The sequence below is a fragment of the Thunnus maccoyii genome, chromosome 11 (assembly GCF_910596095.1).
Source record: "Thunnus maccoyii chromosome 11, fThuMac1.1, whole genome shotgun sequence".
NCBI classification, from domain to species: domain Eukaryota; kingdom Metazoa; phylum Chordata; class Actinopteri; order Scombriformes; family Scombridae; genus Thunnus; species Thunnus maccoyii.
The window spans coordinates 23,073,668-23,090,790 of record NC_056543.1 but is presented as its reverse complement, the minus strand read 5'-3'; the positions used below and the strand labels follow the sequence as shown (position 1 = coordinate 23,090,790).

Sequence of the window (17,123 nt, the reverse complement as noted above, 5' to 3'; positions counted from 1 at the left end):
GTATATAGAGAAATAAAGATTTTTTAAAAGAAAATGCTTTATTACAATCACCAGCTGTCAAAAGAACACATTCACTGTAAATCCATAGTACAGACACAACTAATCATTGATGGCTTTCTGTGTTCACTTTCTTTGCACATTCATGTAGTGCTGACAATTAGTGACTTCACAATCACACTGTAACTACAGCAATTTACAATTAAATACAGCATTTAAACACAGCAATTAAATACAGCAACCTTATCTTAGCACCATCCTCTCCTCGCTGCTATGATCCACAATCATTATTCCATTAGTATCAGTTCTTAAAGGATAGGTTCACAATTTTTAAAGTCTGTCTTAAAATAGTAGTCAGGTGCTCATATGAACACTGGAACAGGTTTACTTGCTGTAATCATTCCTTCTTCAGCACAAAACTGTATTAGTAAAAGTTTAATATGAGGCTGCAGCCATCCAAATGAGCTTAATCCAGTGAATATCTTCCAAAGTAACTGTCTTTTTGTTACTATTCTTCCACAGCAGCTCAGCAAGGACTCCCTGTCTGGGAAAACGCTTTTTAGTACAAAATGTCCGAACTTTGGAAGATATCCACTTGATAGTTGTCTAATTTGGATGGCTGCAGCCTCATATTAGTTCAAATAACCTTAACAATACATTTTTGCTCATGACGAGGACTGTTGGAGTGCATTTGGTGGGTATCTTCTAATGGCCAGTATGAACAGGAGGAATGATTAAACTTTCAGTGCTCATATAGGCAGCTGACTATTGATTTAAGACAGACTTGAAAAAAGATGAATCTATCCTTTAAGTAAATAATTTGTTAGGATTTTATATAACATTGTCAAGTATTAGCATGTAAGAACACCAATGGCGAACCAATGCCAGCTGCATTTGCTAACCTCAGTAGTAATTCTGTAATTGGAAACCTTGTCCACAAACATACACCTTTTACTACATTTGTTGAATTACAGGATTTCCCATATAGTTTGTTTTCAACATCAAGAGTTTTCAAAGCGTAATTCTGCCACACGAAAAACAGCCTCAACACTTTGATGACTGGATACCAGTAATTGCTATTGTAATTTTTTTTGTACATAAACAAAAAGATGTACATTTAAAAACACAAACATTTATCAAGTAAAATCAAAAAATATTAACACTAACACAACTGGGTGTGCAGAGCAACATCATCACAGTAAAGCCATCACACGAGTCATTTGATCAACATTGATTTTCAACACATGGTATTGTACCAAATGAAGTTTTTTTTAAAATCCCTTCTCCTCATCCCGCATTTACTTACATTTGTATGTCAATGTTCTTGTAATCTCTATCTCAGCTGCTCTTGAGTTTTTCCACTCTTTCACTCCTCAGCATCACTTCCTCACTCTTCATTCCTCCATGTTTTTTCCATCCTTTCCAAATTTCCACCAGACCACGGTGAGGGCGACGGCTATCAGCAGGACCAGGCTGCTGGTTACTAGGTAAGCAATGGGCAGGAAATGGTTCTGACCTCCGAACCAGGTCAGTGTGGTCAGCACCACTTCCTTTCTGCCTTGGAAGTACTGCACAGGGAAGTCTGGAAGGGCAGAGGTCAAGGCTGAAAATAGGCGATCACTAAGAGAAGCTCAATGGTCTTAAAATAAACGCTAAGGCTGTGGAAACAAATGCTCACAATGGGACACGTGTTAAGTATGTTTCACTTTCCTGTAGAGGCACCTACTTAAAACCTGCACCAACATTCCCATTACATCTGTGACAGCAGTGGAAGGATACTGTAGGATATATCGATGCTGTAATTCCCTGCTGGTAGCCCCTTAGTGAACGGCTTGTTGGCTCGGTACAAAACCCCGTAGAGCTTCTTGAAGTTGGGGAAGGCTGCCTCTCTCATCCAAATGATCAGGTCATCATTGATGAAGCCGTTGTTGGTTGGGTCGTGGGGATCAAGATCATACACAGGTTTATGCCAGTACAGTGGCTGTGCTGTGCCTGTGGAGCGATCACACATCAGACATGGTGAGTAATTTAAACATTGCAGAACAGGCAAGAAGCTGAAATTCTGTGTTTGATCAAGGACATTTCTATGTACCTTTAAACACTTCAGCCAGAGTCAAGTTGTCGATCTGTGGGTTCCGGTACTTGACGTTTTTGTCTGTGTACCAGGTGATGCCCCTCCGTAACAGACGGACCTTGACTGGAGAACCGTTGGAGCCATGGTAGTTGAATGTGAAGGAATCTGGGAGAACACATAAGAGTCAAGAAGGAAAATGGAGGATGGATGCGACACTGAAGTGTATTATGAGTAGTGCTTACCATTGAAGATACTGTTGGCCACAGCACCGCAGGGAGCAATGGGAAGTCCATCTTTGTTTCTTATAAATGGCTCGCAGTATGAGCTGGGGTTCTAGTCAGGGAGCAAGGTTTATGAAGACACCCAGAGACATTATTTAACAATGTTTAAACAGCAGTGTATAAAATATTTCACATTCAAACAAGCTTCTTTCATGGAGATGAATGTGTATTTGTTGCAGTATTTGCAGCTGTCAGCAAGTAAAGTTTCCTTACGATGGTATTCTGAAAAGCAATACAAAAGTTTTGTGGAGCTACCTTTAAGTTTTGCTTCCTGCCAACCATCTGTCCATCATCTCTGGAGTCCATGTATCTGCGGAGGTTCTGGTGGAAGTTTTGCAGGCCGTAATAGAAAAAGACATCTCCCTGGGAGCAGTCAGGATGCAGATCATCAGCATATGTGTGCAAACAGAGATGCAAGGCTGAATTCTATGTCTGACTCGCTTGCTTGAGCATAAAAAGTTCATTTTCTGACCTTGGAATATAGCAGTTTGACAAAATAATCTCAATTCAAGGTACATTTACAAGATTCTACAGCTTTTAATCATACTTGGGTCTCATGTTAGTTGGACTGTCTATGACAAACCATCAGAAACTGTGAGATGCGGTTGAAAGATCTGGAAAAAGCTACAATTATTTTGTCAAACTGACTGGATATGTTTGTCAAACTCAGACTATTACCTTGAAGGCTTTCTCAACAGCGAACACCACTCTGCAACTGCAGCCCTGTGCTGCAATGCTCACATTTTTAAGCTTTTTAAAGCACATATCACACGTCCCGGCCTCCGTGTAGTCCAGCTGAGAGGACAGGAGACAGTTAATTAATGAACAGAATAAATGGAGAATAAACTGTTCCTGTTTACCATAATTCAAAACATAACCTTGGATCTGTACTCTCTTTGTCACTCCCTTTTTTATTGCACACAAGGGCATTCGCTCTCTTCCTCTCCCTCTCTTTCAAACACACACTTTGTCTATTTTGTATTAGAATACTTCCTCTAGTCAAAAAACTACTAAATAAGCAAAGGCAATTCTCAAAAACACAATCTCACCTTTATTTCCTGTATGCTCTGCACGGTAAGAAGAAGCCATACTCCCAGCAGCATACATATCAAAGCCATAATGTAGAAGAAGGGCAGCACAGTGTTAGCTGTTAGCATGGGAGACCAGGCAGGGAGCCTCTGCTGTTTGAAAGCCGAGTTGTCTGGCCTCCGAGCCAAGGGCCCAGACTTAGCCTTCACTCTGCCCATGAGGAGAACCTTCAGCTGGGGATAGACGAGGAAACTGGAGATCCAACAAGTGTGTATGCGAAGGCGCTGCTCTCTTCCTGTTCTTTGCTTAAGTGTTATCTCTACACTCACACTCGCACAACTCTGCCTGCCAAGAGATTTTCCCAGCAGGCATTGCAGGGCGTTGAGACCGTAGGGGCCTGTTATTCATTAACCACAATCCTTTACTTAACTACCTCTTTCTGTTTTGTGTTACTTCCATTTTCTTTGTGATTTTGTTTTGTTTTTTTCACTGCTTCCTTCCATCAAGGCAAACAGGTTCCTGTTTATTTGCATCAAAGTTAAACAGAAGACTATTTTATATTTTTATTCTATTTTTCTGTGGGAGATTATCTGTTGGTTTTGCACCCCTTAGTGCTGCTTTAAAATGTTTTATCAAAGGATGTTATGATAAATGGGGCTTCCTAGTGGGCGAGTAAACTCATGACCTCACATTCTCAGTGGGAGAGACTGCCCAAGGTCAGAGTAAACAAACAGAAGGATGCCGGTTTCATTCAGAGTCCGTTTATTCAATCCATCACACTGGGACATCGTGTTGGACTACAAGAGCGAACAAACAACATCACCCATTTGACACGGCCTCTGAAAATAGTAAAAGCACAGTGCAGGTTTCACACTGACACAAAAGGGAAAACAAACAGGAAGAGGCCCCTTGGCCTGTTGTGGAGGAACATCAGTAAGACACTTTGAACATGAAGTTGTGGTGCACATTATCAGCACATGGTGAAGTTTACAATGTGCAGTTAAAATAGTCCAATTTTGACTTTGTCTTCTTTACAGCCATTGAGGATACCGCTCTCCAGCAGCTTAAAAACGTCCACTTTGATCTGAAATATACATGCAGGAATGTCAAATATCAAATTAAAAAAAATCAAATATTTAATAGAATAATGCAGTGAGATTAGTCAAAACAAGCCAATCATATTTCATCCCAGCAGGGGGCAGCAGCTCACCTCAGGTATGTCCACCATCCTCCTGAGCTTCTGGTCCCTCCAGTTCCAGTCCAGAACCAGGTAACGCAACGCCTGCAAGTTCAAACCATCTGGGGGGAGAGGGGGGGGGGGGGGGTCTAAATTTCCACAGTATAAAAAGGCTTTAAAAGCTTTGAGGGTAAACAGTGTCCACACCTACCTTTCTCAATAAGAGCACTGATCCTGCTGGGTGTCCCGACTCCGATGTGGGTGACGCCTTTCTGCAGCAGCTTCACCTGCTCCTCGATCTGTGAAGACACAAACAGATAATGTTGTCCTGACTAAACTACACAATCCACATGCATTGTGATGAGTAACTGTCTTTTTCTCTATTACCTTGATGTGTTTCGCAAAAAGCTTTATTGCTTTGGCTTCACCCTTGAAGGTTGTCAGCTGCCTGGGTGTAACACAACAACAATAACATTCCTGTTAATCAGATTCAAAAGTTGTAATGCAGGAAAATAAACAAACATCACAGATCATTTGCTTACTTGATGAGCTCAATGGTTCGGAGAGCCGAGCTACAGACGATGAGCATAACCACAGAACTCTTTTCTGCATGCTGCTTTTGAATCTTCGACCATTTGGGGCAAACTAAACATAAAAGGAAAAAGACGATAAAAGTGAAACCCGTGTGTCCAAAAGTAAACAATTAATATAAGATTTACTAAACTAGATTTAGAACACTGCTCACTCTGTTTCAGGTACGAGGAGAGGCTGTGTGTCAGGTCATTACTGGACAGGAAACAGGAGTCTGGAAGATGAGGGACAGCAGACAGTGACCTTGATGAATCGACAGATCAGCAGATATTGACTGAACGTTAAAGCGGACTCGTCCTGACTCACCATGCAATTTGAGCTCCTCCTGCTCGATAACAGAACGCTTGTCTGAGAAGTACTGCGCAACCAGCTTCTGTAGGTCTGTTGGACAACCTGGTTTTGGCTCTGAGGAGGCCAAAACATCTGTAATCGTCTTCTTCTTCTGGAAAACAAACCAGACTTTCATATCCACTGACAGCACTAAACGACTGTCTGTGCAACAATAACTGTTTCCAACAGCAGGTGTCGCCACCGAGTCCACACACTCACCTTCCTCTTTCTTTTGGGTTTAGCTGACTTTTCATCCTCTGTCTCTTTCTTCTGAGGAATTATAACCTCTTTCTGTGACAACAATACATGCAGAAAACACAAACCATTATAAAATACTTCTATATGATGAATAATCTTCAGAGGTAAAAAGTGGAGATCTGATCCATTATTTCAGCAATGTGTATTTTAAGGGATTTTACTATGTATTACTTACTGTGTAATCAATATACAACAAAAAGTCCAGTGCATCACATTGTTATATTTAGGGCTGATTGATTTTGCTGCTCATTACCTATTTGATCATTTTTTGATATGTGGTCAGTGTAACAGCATACCATCCTTACAACTGCAGCACAGTGGGTTTGAATGAAAAGGTTTTGTAATTAAGAGGTAACAGGTAACATTATACCTGTTCATTCTTTTTCTTCTTCTTGGCCTTCACCGTTTTTTCTGCTATCCTCTTCCTCTTCTCTGGTTTTGTCTGTGTGTTTGGTTTCTCTGTTGGACGTTTCTCTTGTTCCGTCTCCTCTTCCACTTCAGACGCATCTAAAAAAAAAAAAAAAAGGAGGTAGAAGTTTCATCAGTACAATTCTGGATTTACTTGCATCTGGTAGTAGTGCAAGAAGAATAAACTGAGAAAAGTAGAGATACACAAATGTTACCTGAGATAACAACAATGCAACAGTCCTCCAGCTAAGCATATGGTTATATTTAGCCTCTCTGTTGCTACCACTTCTCAGTGCATATGTCTTATCTTACGCTATGAGGCCACGCTCAGAACTCTTGGCATATCTGCACGCTTGTTCAAAATACTTGAGCTTTAAAAATGAATGCCAGACGGTTTTATTGCACTGTCCTTCCTGAATGTCCACTTTTAAAATACTTCGCAGTTCTCTCTGTGGACCTTTAGTTTCAAAAGAACAGTGCGGTTGACGTTGCCTCTTCATCTTGTTCAGTGTTTGGAGCTCTAAGGGTTGAAATTTCAAGCATACAGCACTTATTGCCAAATCCCAATCAGTAGCAACAAATCATTAACCACTAATGGAAGACAAATGATGTGACATCACTGATTAGGTTAAGTGTTGAATTGATCTTTTTAAGCCTCAACACAACTGCCAGAAGTTGCATGATGAGTTTACATCATATTGTTAAAACCATAATTTCAAGCAACAAAGTCAGAAAAATCATTCATGTCAGCCTTAAGCTTATAACTCAGAGTCGACAGAAAACAAGAATTTAATCAATGATATCTCCCATTTGATGAAGGAACTACAGAAGTGTCAACGGTTTACAAAATGGCTGCAAAGCCAATAGCACAAGTATATAAAAATAACAGTAATACAATTACCCCAGTTATTTAAAAGGGGCGATATACAGATTGTTTGTATCTGGTTTCACTCGTTGACAAACTGCTCCATAGATGTAACACTGCAAAAGTAGCTAATTTAGGCTATTTAAATAATGTGACTTCTGACTAGCAGAACAGCAGATTTTCTTGTTCTTCCAATTTTGCACAATGTGCACACAGCATAATTTCCAAGCGAGTATTATATTGAGGAAACAAAACAAAACAATAAATAATAATTTTGACTCCATTATACCTACGAGTGCTCAGTATAACACAGTGACAAGCAACATTTGAACATGTCTCTGACCTGCCACACTGGGTAGCTGTTCAACGCCAGGAGCTCTCCCAAAACATACACCACACATTAACCATCTAACACCTGACCCCGGATTTCCTGCTTTATCCTCCTATTTCCCATCTGGCTATCGATTCATCCCATCCAATCTTTTTTTATCACACCATCCTCCCGTTTTCCTTCTCCACCACTTCCTCGGGGCTATTATAATCTAGGACCACATAAAACAAAAGACAGTGTGATGGATTGATGCCTGGTAGGTCTTTTGCTTTCAGTCATTCCACAGCTGCACCCCTCCCTTTTCACTGCTTCACTTCATCCCTTACTGCTAGACTTTCATCTTTATCCTACTCATTACAGTCATCTATCCAGGCATGCACTCTTCCTGCTGAAAGACCACCCCCACTATTGATGTATCAAACCAGCCATTCCTCACTCTCTCTCTCTCTCCTGGTACTCCCACTCTCATTCTAGACTGGGAAGAGTGGAGTGTGAAGTGAGGTTATATTGGTGCCAAAGACCAAGGAAACAAGAACAAAGGGAAAAAGGAAGACAAATGACAGAGGTAAGGACTTCAAGCAATGATATTGGAGATAAATGGATCATAATCAAAGCAAAGCCCAGCCCTTTATGATCAGTGAGTGGTCCACCTGTCCTGCAGCAGGTAAGGTTTTTCCCTGCCAGTACAGGTATTTGCCAGTGTGATCTTTTAGGCTTGTGTTACCAATGAAGATGGGAGCTTTAGAACAGTGTGCTATTATTGTGGATGTAGCTTTGAGTGTGAAAGGAATATTTATGGTAAACATTTTACAGCGAGTGCCCTTTAATTTTGGTATGATCAGTAAGGAAAAGTGTTTAGCTTGTGAGAACAAATCTTAAAATTTGTACACTTTTCTAATGCGATTTACACGCGCTACAGGCTCAATTTATGTGCTTGAGTGGACAACACAAAATTCAATCACCTGACATTGCTGTTCTGTGTTAAATTAGCCGTGAAATACTGTGCTCTACAATAAGCCTGCGGGTCCAGAAGTTAACCAAACCCAGGCTTCAGATGAGTAGAGTGTGCTGACAGGGCAGCTACACCAATGTTAAAGCCCCTTTCCACTCAGAGATAAGTCTTCTTATTGTTACTTCTCTTGGATGTTTGGCCTTCACTGTGCAGAATGATATATGTGTATAGTTTAACACTCAAAGGCTGTTTTCACATTCATCTGCATACGTTTCCATTCACCTCTATTATACTGGAAAGAGAAAATTCAGACGTGTCTCAAAATCTGGGCAAATTAAACTACCTGCATGGATAAGTGAGACTAGAGGTAAATGAGGAAATATGTTTTTTTGTGATTTGGGTGAACCTAACATTTAAACAGACTGACGTGGTGGGCGAGGTAGTATGACAAAGTGCATGATCCTATCATTAGCATATATAAAAATGCTTGCGACTTTAGTATATATACTGGCTTCCAATCAGTTGACTTGCATTACAATGTGTGCCATCTGTACTTTATCATAACAGTGCCATGGGGTGTACCTAATTATATATATTTCTGTTTGACCAATATTGCATTTAAAACATATCATTTTTTGTGTTTAAGGATAGATTCAATACAAGATAAGAGAACACTGCAGTTTCTGATAGTCGAAGGTTAGAAGAAACAGTTTGCGGTTGTTGTGGTTTCATTCATTTTGTACATTCTGTCCAAGCACAATATTTACAAGGGGAGCTCTAAATTTATATGGCCTTGAGGGCCACACTTACATGCAGTCATCAAATAGGCCTTTTTCACAACACTTATCATAGTAGGAAAGGCACAGGTGTTAGTAATAACATTAACAATGGCTCCGCTCTATTCAAGTGTCCTAGTAAGCTGTGACAGTGAGCCAGCATGAACAATACCAGGACCCTGAAACTGAAGCAGCTGAATGGAATTCAGCCACCATTCATTTTATTATTTATACCTGTGCTTTTCCTATTGTGACTACTGTAATTAGCATCTGCCTTACTAAAGCCTCAAATGCATGGTGAGGCACAGACCACTGATCGACTGTGCAGAAGGTGAGCCTCTCATGACAAACAAACTGAGCTTTTAGAATGAGCTAGTCATTAACCTGCATGTTTACGGGCACCAAATAATGGTAAATGTGGTGTAAACAGTCCAACATAATGCACATGCAGGTGGGTGACAAGGCAAGAAAAGGGAAAAACCAACATTAAGTAACTTAGTAAGGTATTGTGCCACCATGGTTCCTCAATGCGTCTTGGGGTAGATTCTACAAGTCTCCTAACTCTACTGGAGGAATAACCACAATTCTTCCAAAATATATTCCCTCTTTTAAATGTTTTGATGACAGTGGTGAAGAGTGCTGCATAACATGGTGCCTGTGAAGGCCATAGCATATGACTCACATTGTTGTCATACTTATCAGACCTTTGAGTGACCCCTTGTGCCCTGTGGATGAGGCATTGTCATGTTTGGAGAGAGCATTCCCAACAGGACCGAACTGTGTGATTATAAGATAAATGTGATTACTCAGTATAACTTTGTATTAATTTGCAGTGACACTTTCCACCAACAGGACGAGTGGACCTAAATCATTTCAGGACAATGCCAACAGCATAAAAGAGGCACCAGTCATCCTCACATTGTTGGTTAAGCATTCAAGCTTTTTCCCCCACATCTCTCTAGACCTGTCGATTTATTATTTATTTTTGCACTACTGAACTCTCAAATCTCCATCTATGCCCCAACAACAAATTCTTTTGAGTCACTTTTCCTCTTGACATTTTAAATCAGAATTGAGGTCAACTGGGCTAGCGCAACATTTTTATAAATGTCACAGAACATGAAAGGACGTTGTATCATGCAGTACACCTATGGATGCATCTGCATTTGGTATGTTTCTACACTTTAATTTCTTTCTCTTGCATGATAGCATTGGATTGGACAGGTAGTTAAGTGAGAGGGCAAGAAAATCTCTCTTCAGTATTTTGTATTACTTCCTGCATAATATTGCATTTACAGATTGTTGCCGAAAGCAATACCTAAGGCAATATAAAAATTAATAGATTATTTATCGGAAGGGGGCTCTAGCAGTTCTTACAATCAGGCAGTAAAGAAAAGAACTGACAGAATGGTGAACGAATGGAAGGTGTGATAAAGATGACAAAGGCTAACTCAATTCATACCATATAAATAAAAGAGTAGTGAGGAAACAAAGCTACTGTAAGACTAGTGTCCCCTAACCCTTACCCCCAATATCCTCCAAACCACAATCGCTCCAGATGGTGGGGTCAGGAGATGAATACAAGGTAATAAGCCTACAGCTCAGATAACCATAGATCAATGAAAGTCAATGGCAGTGGGGAGGGCTCAGATGCAGGAAAATGGAGCTGCCTGGTTTAATGGGCAATCAATACTGACTGGTTTTAATGGATGGTCAATGGTGCTGACTGGACGTAATGAGGATCAATCGACTGGTTACAGGAAACTGTTGATTGTTTCGGTTCCAGGCAAATAGCACTCAGATTTGGATAGTTTTAAAGGGTGACATGTTTGTTTATGTATGCTGGCACTGTGCCTACACAACTTGCTTAAAACTATGTCGGCCATGACCTTTGGAAAAGCGCTTAATCACCAGCACAGTTTACACTATTAGTCTGATTACAGATACCATTTTGGCCTGTGCAGACAGATAAGACAAACTAATTAAACCTTTTATCCTCCTGCAACCTAAACACATCCTATTATATACAGGCATGACCACCCCCAGCCCCCCAATGCTCACGCAACCTGCTTGAGGCAGATATTGTGCGGCATTTATGTTGTTAGATTGGTGCTTCTGTAACAAACAATGTGATATTTTCTGTGAAAACAATTCCCCGGTTGTTTCAACAATCAATAACTCATCTCAAGACATGTACCAATTGCCTGATCTTGGGAGGGTTGGGAGAAGAGGTGTGTGGGTGTAGCAGTTATTGGGTTTGGAGGCATGCAGCTTCCTCTTTAAAGCCTCAATTGAGTATGTGTTATTGTTAAATCAATGGGGACTTTAGGCTGCATGCACAAATTTAACAAGCAGGCTATAGTGGAATGACTCTCTGGGAGAAAAGAATACCACTCTGGATACAAATTCAGTTGTTCAACCCATTATTTCCATTGTCCAAATATTTTGACTTTGTATTCAATTACTTGTTGCCCTGTTTGTTGTTGGAAGACTAATCCAGGAACAGATCTTGTAGACTGGCTAATTGGAGTTGAAGTAAAAGATTTACAAGCTTGCCAAGTAAAGGATAGGGGTAGGTGTTGTAATTGTTATTTGGCTGTCCTTGCTCCTGTTAGGGCTTGTTAGGCTGTAAGTCTCATAACTTAGACACAAGAAAGTGCAGGGATAGAACATCACCAGCAGGAGGGGCATTGGATGCACAATAAGGCCAACAGCTTTGCTCACTGACAGTACAGACAACCATGTTTTGGACACTCAAAGCTAGACAGACTGCACAACACCTGTGACACATGTGGTGTACTTTTAAAAATGAGCTTGGGCGCACACACAGAAAGCAGACTCAACCTTTACTCATTTAGCACAGAAAGCAGACTCAACCTTTACTCATTTATGAAATCTGAATCAATAAACCAAACGCATTTCTTGCTCTAAAACAATGCACATTCCTCCTCTCTATTACAAACCAAGAGTCTGGTTTATAAAAGGATCTGTGATCTGAGTCAGTCACAGAAGAGTGGTCAGTAATAGCAAAACTAAACTGTCTTGTCTCAGTGACACTCCCGACGTCCACGTGTTTCAGTTTAGCCAATCATGCCTGGCTTGTGCTTCTGATGATGTCACGTAGAAAGTGCTAATCAGACACACTCGGTTATGTAAATAACCCAAAGCTTTTAAGCTTCCACAAGAACCAAAGGAGGAAACCCTTTTCTAACTTTAGCATGCCTTGACAGCACATTGCAACTTATGCAACGTTGGTACTGTAGTTGGCCCCAAAACATTTATAGCTGCCAAACTTTACCTTAAATAACTGGACTCTTGACTCCACTTTTCCTGTTAACATGACTGCAGCTCTGCCTTCCTCCCACTTTTGTTTTTATCTACGGATCTATTCCTAATCTTTACATCTGCCCCTGCTCTCTTCTAAATCCTCCAGTGGCAGGTATCATATGGATGATATTTGTAATACTGTTCTCATCTTTCGTTCTCTATCAATCAACAGCACAAGACTCTGATGCAATACATGTGGAATCTAGCATCTAAAGTCAGAGTGAGGGGAATGTATGTAAATGTATGTGTTAGAGAGTGTGTGTGTGTGTGTGTGTGCGTGTGTGTGTGTGTGTGTGTGCATGTACAAGCACATCCACGAACACCCATGCACACAAAATGGCAAATGGTAGAATTTCACATCTTCATTCTTCAATGAACAACCTTCTGTGGAGGAAGTCTTGATGAACAAAAATAACTTCTGGAGGACGCAGTTTACATCAGAGCACAACAATGTAGACCATATTTCATTACATCACTGCCTGCCTAATAGTCATTGTTTGGCTTTCCACATTTACGGTTACCATGTAGCGTACCTTAGTTACAGCAGAAAATGTCCCTGCTACATGCAAGAAATTCACATTTGTAAAACCATATTTCAAGAGCATTTTGTAGTTCCCTTATTTCTCCTTCACTCAAAGATTATGTATGTGTTACCAAATGCAATATCATATAGTATATCATACATCTACTAGAATTATAGAATTACAGCAGAACTATCATTAGATTAATGATAAAACTAATTCATTATACTGAGTCAACATGGAAAATCTACTCTAAACTGCAGTAAATGCCAAGGCAATGAAAATTCAATAGTTTCCCTTCTCAAACAGCACTTATAGTCATTAGGGAGAGTAGTTATAACAATGGCAGTGAAGGCAGTTGATTGTCATCTAATACACTCCGTCTTTGTGCTAACGTTATCTTCAGTGTATAAAGCATTTAGAGTAGCCTTACCACACTCACAGTCATAAAAAAACAACAGTGGTTCATTTCTGGTAAAAAAAAAAAAAAAAAAAAAAGCAAAAACATTTATAGGCTCTCCCTTGCTCTGTTGCTGGCTTGCTTACTGTATAATTTCTCTGTAACAACACTCTTACCAGCCATGCTTGCAGTATTGTGCTCCTGCCAAAACATACATCAGCCATACAGAATGCAAATTACAGAGTGCTGTGCCAACTTGACCCTAGAAACTGGAGGCCAAAGAGGACTCCAGGGCACAGACTGAACCAGCCTGTCATGACAGGTGGATATAATCTGCTCATGGGAGATGAATAGCTAGAGCAGGGGTCTCAAACTTAAATTACCTGGGGGTCACTGGCGATGCTGTTTATTTCAAAGGGGAAAGAAGGCTCATTAGAGAAAATACTGTTTTTTTCCAACAATGAATTTCTATCACTGTATACACTCTAAAAGGTTTCTTGTCCTCTTCTCTCCTTTGTAGCTAGCAGGCTGCTCCATATGTTTAGTAGAATAATGCTGCTTGAGATATTCCTTGAGAATGCCAGCTTCCTCTATGCAGATGACACAGAAATCAGTCACACTGAACTCAAATTAGAAAAACACATACAAAAACAAAAGACATTTTAGTGTCAGACCTTTTAGTGTCAAGTGTCCCACAGTAAATCAGAGTAAATGCGAAATAAAATGTTTATGCTTACAAATTAAAAAGGTACCGTGTGGAGTTGTAAACAAAGTTTCTGTTTACATTCACTGTTTCTCACCAAAATGCTTTATGTGAATTCTTGAGGCCTAATAAACATGTTCAATGCATTTTCCTCATCATAAAACTTTTGCTGAGCCCATTTTTGAAAGGATCTTTTAAATCTACATTGTTACATGCTTGTTAGCAGTTTTCTTCTTACTTCCCTTTGTTGGCATAATGCTAAATTTCATAGTCTGTTCCAAACACTAACTATCAATCAGCATTAAACCTTTGGCATAACTACATATCATGTTACCAATTGCACATATGCATATATGTATGTACTTGTGCACATGCATGTGATTCTGACAACACAAGTACCCAGTCTTAAAAAATATTGCTCCATAGTCCTAAAAGACAGGGGAAAATAAAAATGGGAAAACTGTATTGCTAGATTTTGCAATAAGCTCTAAAAATAGGAGGCCAGTAATCTTTTTGAGACTCTTGGACTAGAGACAATCTGAAATAAGGTACAGACAGGGCCACTCAGTGTTATATTGATAATTGAATATAAGGGTGACACACCTAGGTTTGATTACAGAGCTGGTTTGAAAATGTGAAGGAGCATGTTTAACAAACCATAAGCCACAACCATACTGTTAAAATACCACCTGTGTGCATGTGTGGACCATGTGTGGCATGTGTAGACCAGAGCACAGTGAGTGAGATAAGTTTTTGGAAGTGTTAATGGTTTATTCTGAGGGCAGCCAGTGCCCTTTAGAATAGACAGGTGCAGGCAGGAGGGATGCAGGCATGCAGCCCTGGGTGGTGTTCAGATAAATAAACAGGGGCGGCGTGCCACATGTGCAGCTGCCAACCTGCCTGCCAGCGGACAGTCCTCAGTGAGGCAACCCTGGCAACCTTTATTAAGGCCGACTCTGTCTCTGAGCCAGAACTCAAGTTTAGAGGAATTACATTGCCTGGCATTGTTTAGGTGTGTGCTTGGACATCACTATGCATGTGCTTGTCTAGACGTGGTGAGCACACTAAAGAAAGAACACAGTCTGACTTGTCTCATCTGTGTGTGTGTGTGTGTGAGAGAGTAAAAATTGTGAGGTGGTCAGACCCCATCAGCATTAGTCAGCTGGAGGCCAAGGACAGGGAAACAGCAGCACGTGTCATGGCTTGACTGCTCTCATTAACAGCACCGTCAGATGGGCAGAGAAAAGAAATATATGCTCAAGGAAAACACACCCCAAGGCCACCACTGAGTAACTCTAATCAGCTCTGCTACATGTCTTATCTGATCTGTAGCAACCCGATGCTACACCTATTCAATCTGACTGATGAAGGTCCTCCTTAGTCCAAAACCTCAACCATTTCCTTTCTTTGACTCTTGGCTGCTGGACAATGAATATAAAATGAAAAGAAGATATGATCATTTTGAGTTCATGTGGTGAAGTGTGCTGGGGAGCGGTCTCAGGTTTGTGAATGATTCTTGAGTAAGTCTTGATAGTTTAAAGGGACCTAATGAAAACTCCCCAGCAATTGTGTTAAGAGCTTTCATCATCCCTTCCTGTCGCTGCAAACAAGTGGAGCAAAGGAACGTAGGGACAGCAAAGACAGCTTCATCTGTCTTCCTGATTGATACAGAGAGGGTATCAAGAGAAAGGGAGGGAGGTTGAAAAGGGAACATCACTCTTTCTTTCCACACAGACGCCGACAGAAAAAAACCAGTATGCAGACACAATCTACTGACTAAGCCAACACTCTCTCAAGGATTCACACTATAGTCTGGAACTAGCTAAAGGGCTCGCTTTCTGCTTGGTCTTTCCTGCACAATGTTTGTCCCTTATGTACATGTATTAATCTTGTTTAGAGAGACTCAAGGTTGCTCTAAGGACATGATGAATACAAGCATATACTGTCTGCATGTGGTATTTGCACTTGTGCAAGAGAAAGAATGACTGAGAAAAATAGAGAGTGGGAGACAGAGAAAAAGAGACTGAATGCTTTCCTCTTCAGTACTGTAATAACATTTCTATCAAGCACTGTAAAATGGCCTGAGGAGCCCTTCATCACTAGTTTAAAGGGGACATGTCATGCTTTTTGTGATTTTTGTTTTGTTTTATGCTGTTATGTCTGATGACTATGTTAAACATGTTCAAAGTTCCAAAATGTGACGTGAACATATAGCAATGTTCTCTGAAAGTCAAAAGCCCAGACTTCAACCAGCTCTGAGTGCTTTGTTTGTCTACTTCCTCCTTGTGATGACATCAGATTGTTTGCACATGCCCACACACGGTCGTCTGTTAGTCTTTGTTGCTAAGTTTGTTCCATGGGTTGTTTATGTTGTTCACTTGCATACTTTGGAACGGATTTCAGTTCAAACATGTAAAGATGTATTTGAGATGTTTCCAAATCTTAATACTACCGTTTGTTGACGTAGCCTCTGGTGCCACCGTAAATTGGCCGAGACGCAGCTTCCAGAAGCTGACCAATCACAACCCAGTGGGCTCACTGTGAGGGGGGCCTTAAAGAGACAGCAGCTAAAATGGCCTGTTTCAGAGAGAAGCTGAACTATGGGGCTGCATAAAGGACTGGTATTAGGGATGCATCAATTCAATACTGATATCGGATCCAATACTGAATCAAATAGCTATATGGGTGACAATGGGGTTGATCTCGTCTGATCTATTATCTAGAAAGGAAGACACACTGGTGGGGCCTGTGGTGCCATTAGATGATTTTCTGTCGCCGAAGCCAGGTTACTGCTGTTGTTTCAGCATTGTGAAGCACAAGGCTTAATAGACCATATAAAGTGTACACTAACTTATAACCCTATGTGAAGTTGTTTTGGACGCTATCTCTAGTAAATAGCAGCTTTCCCAGAGAAGCTGGTGTAGCCTCAATAAGACTGGCTATTGAAGTTAATCTTGCTAAGAAAAAAACAGTCCTGTGTGGCCTAAAATGTAACGGCAAAATACCTCCGCTGATTAAATCAAATGCAACATAAAACTTAAAAAAAACCAAAACCCTGACTATGTACTTTATAACCGCGGTGGTTATGTCAAAGCAAGCGACT

At 40.5% G+C, this 17,123-nt stretch overlaps 2 protein-coding genes across 3 annotated transcripts in view; both read right to left on the bottom strand.

Annotated features, from left to right (window-relative positions):
* Positions 1-18: 18 nt before the first annotated feature.
* tmem30c (transmembrane protein 30C) lies at positions 19-3,739 on the bottom strand. Its single transcript, XM_042425652.1, has 7 exons — positions 3,402-3,739; positions 3,031-3,147; positions 2,608-2,715; positions 2,314-2,404; positions 2,090-2,236; positions 1,777-1,989; positions 19-1,579 (listed from the first exon to the last, which is right to left on the bottom strand). Exons 1-7 carry the CDS (start codon positions 3,597-3,599, stop codon positions 1,392-1,394), a joined length of 1,062 nt encoding a protein of 353 aa, XP_042281586.1. The 5' UTR covers positions 3,600-3,739; the 3' UTR covers positions 19-1,391.
* A 387-nt stretch (positions 3,740-4,126) lies between these two features.
* cmss1 (cms1 ribosomal small subunit homolog) overlaps positions 4,127-17,123 on the bottom strand; it is a 37,171-nt gene continuing 24,174 nt past the window's right edge. The window contains exons 2-10 of one of the 2 annotated variants that reach the window (XM_042425654.1): positions 6,108-6,244; positions 5,699-5,770; positions 5,456-5,588; positions 5,304-5,363; positions 5,101-5,203; positions 4,946-5,006; positions 4,770-4,857; positions 4,592-4,680; positions 4,127-4,465 (exon numbers count right to left, since the gene is read on the bottom strand). In XM_042425654.1, the coding sequence (XP_042281588.1) occupies positions 4,382-4,465; positions 4,592-4,680; positions 4,770-4,857; positions 4,946-5,006; positions 5,101-5,203; positions 5,304-5,363; positions 5,456-5,588; positions 5,699-5,770; positions 6,108-6,244 (827 nt within the window). In that variant the 3' untranslated portion in view covers positions 4,127-4,381. Of the gene's footprint in view, positions 4,466-4,591; positions 4,681-4,769; positions 4,858-4,945; positions 5,007-5,100; positions 5,204-5,303; positions 5,364-5,455; positions 5,592-5,698; positions 5,771-6,107; positions 6,245-17,123 lie in introns of both variants that reach the window. The other variant, XM_042425653.1, reaches the window with a different exon arrangement.

Coding starts and splice junctions, on each gene's coding strand:
- tmem30c (XM_042425652.1), bottom strand. CDS start 3,599: ATGGGCAGAGTGAAGGCTAAGTCTGGGCCCTTGGCTCGGAGGCCAGAC. Junction 2,237..2,313: donor GGCCAACAGTATCTTCAATG/GTAAGCACTACT, acceptor GTGTTCTCCCAG/ATTCCTTCACATTCAACTAC. Junction 1,990..2,089: donor TCTGGCTGAAGTGTTTAAAG/GTACATAGAAAT, acceptor ATCGCTCCACAG/GCACAGCACAGCCACTGTAC.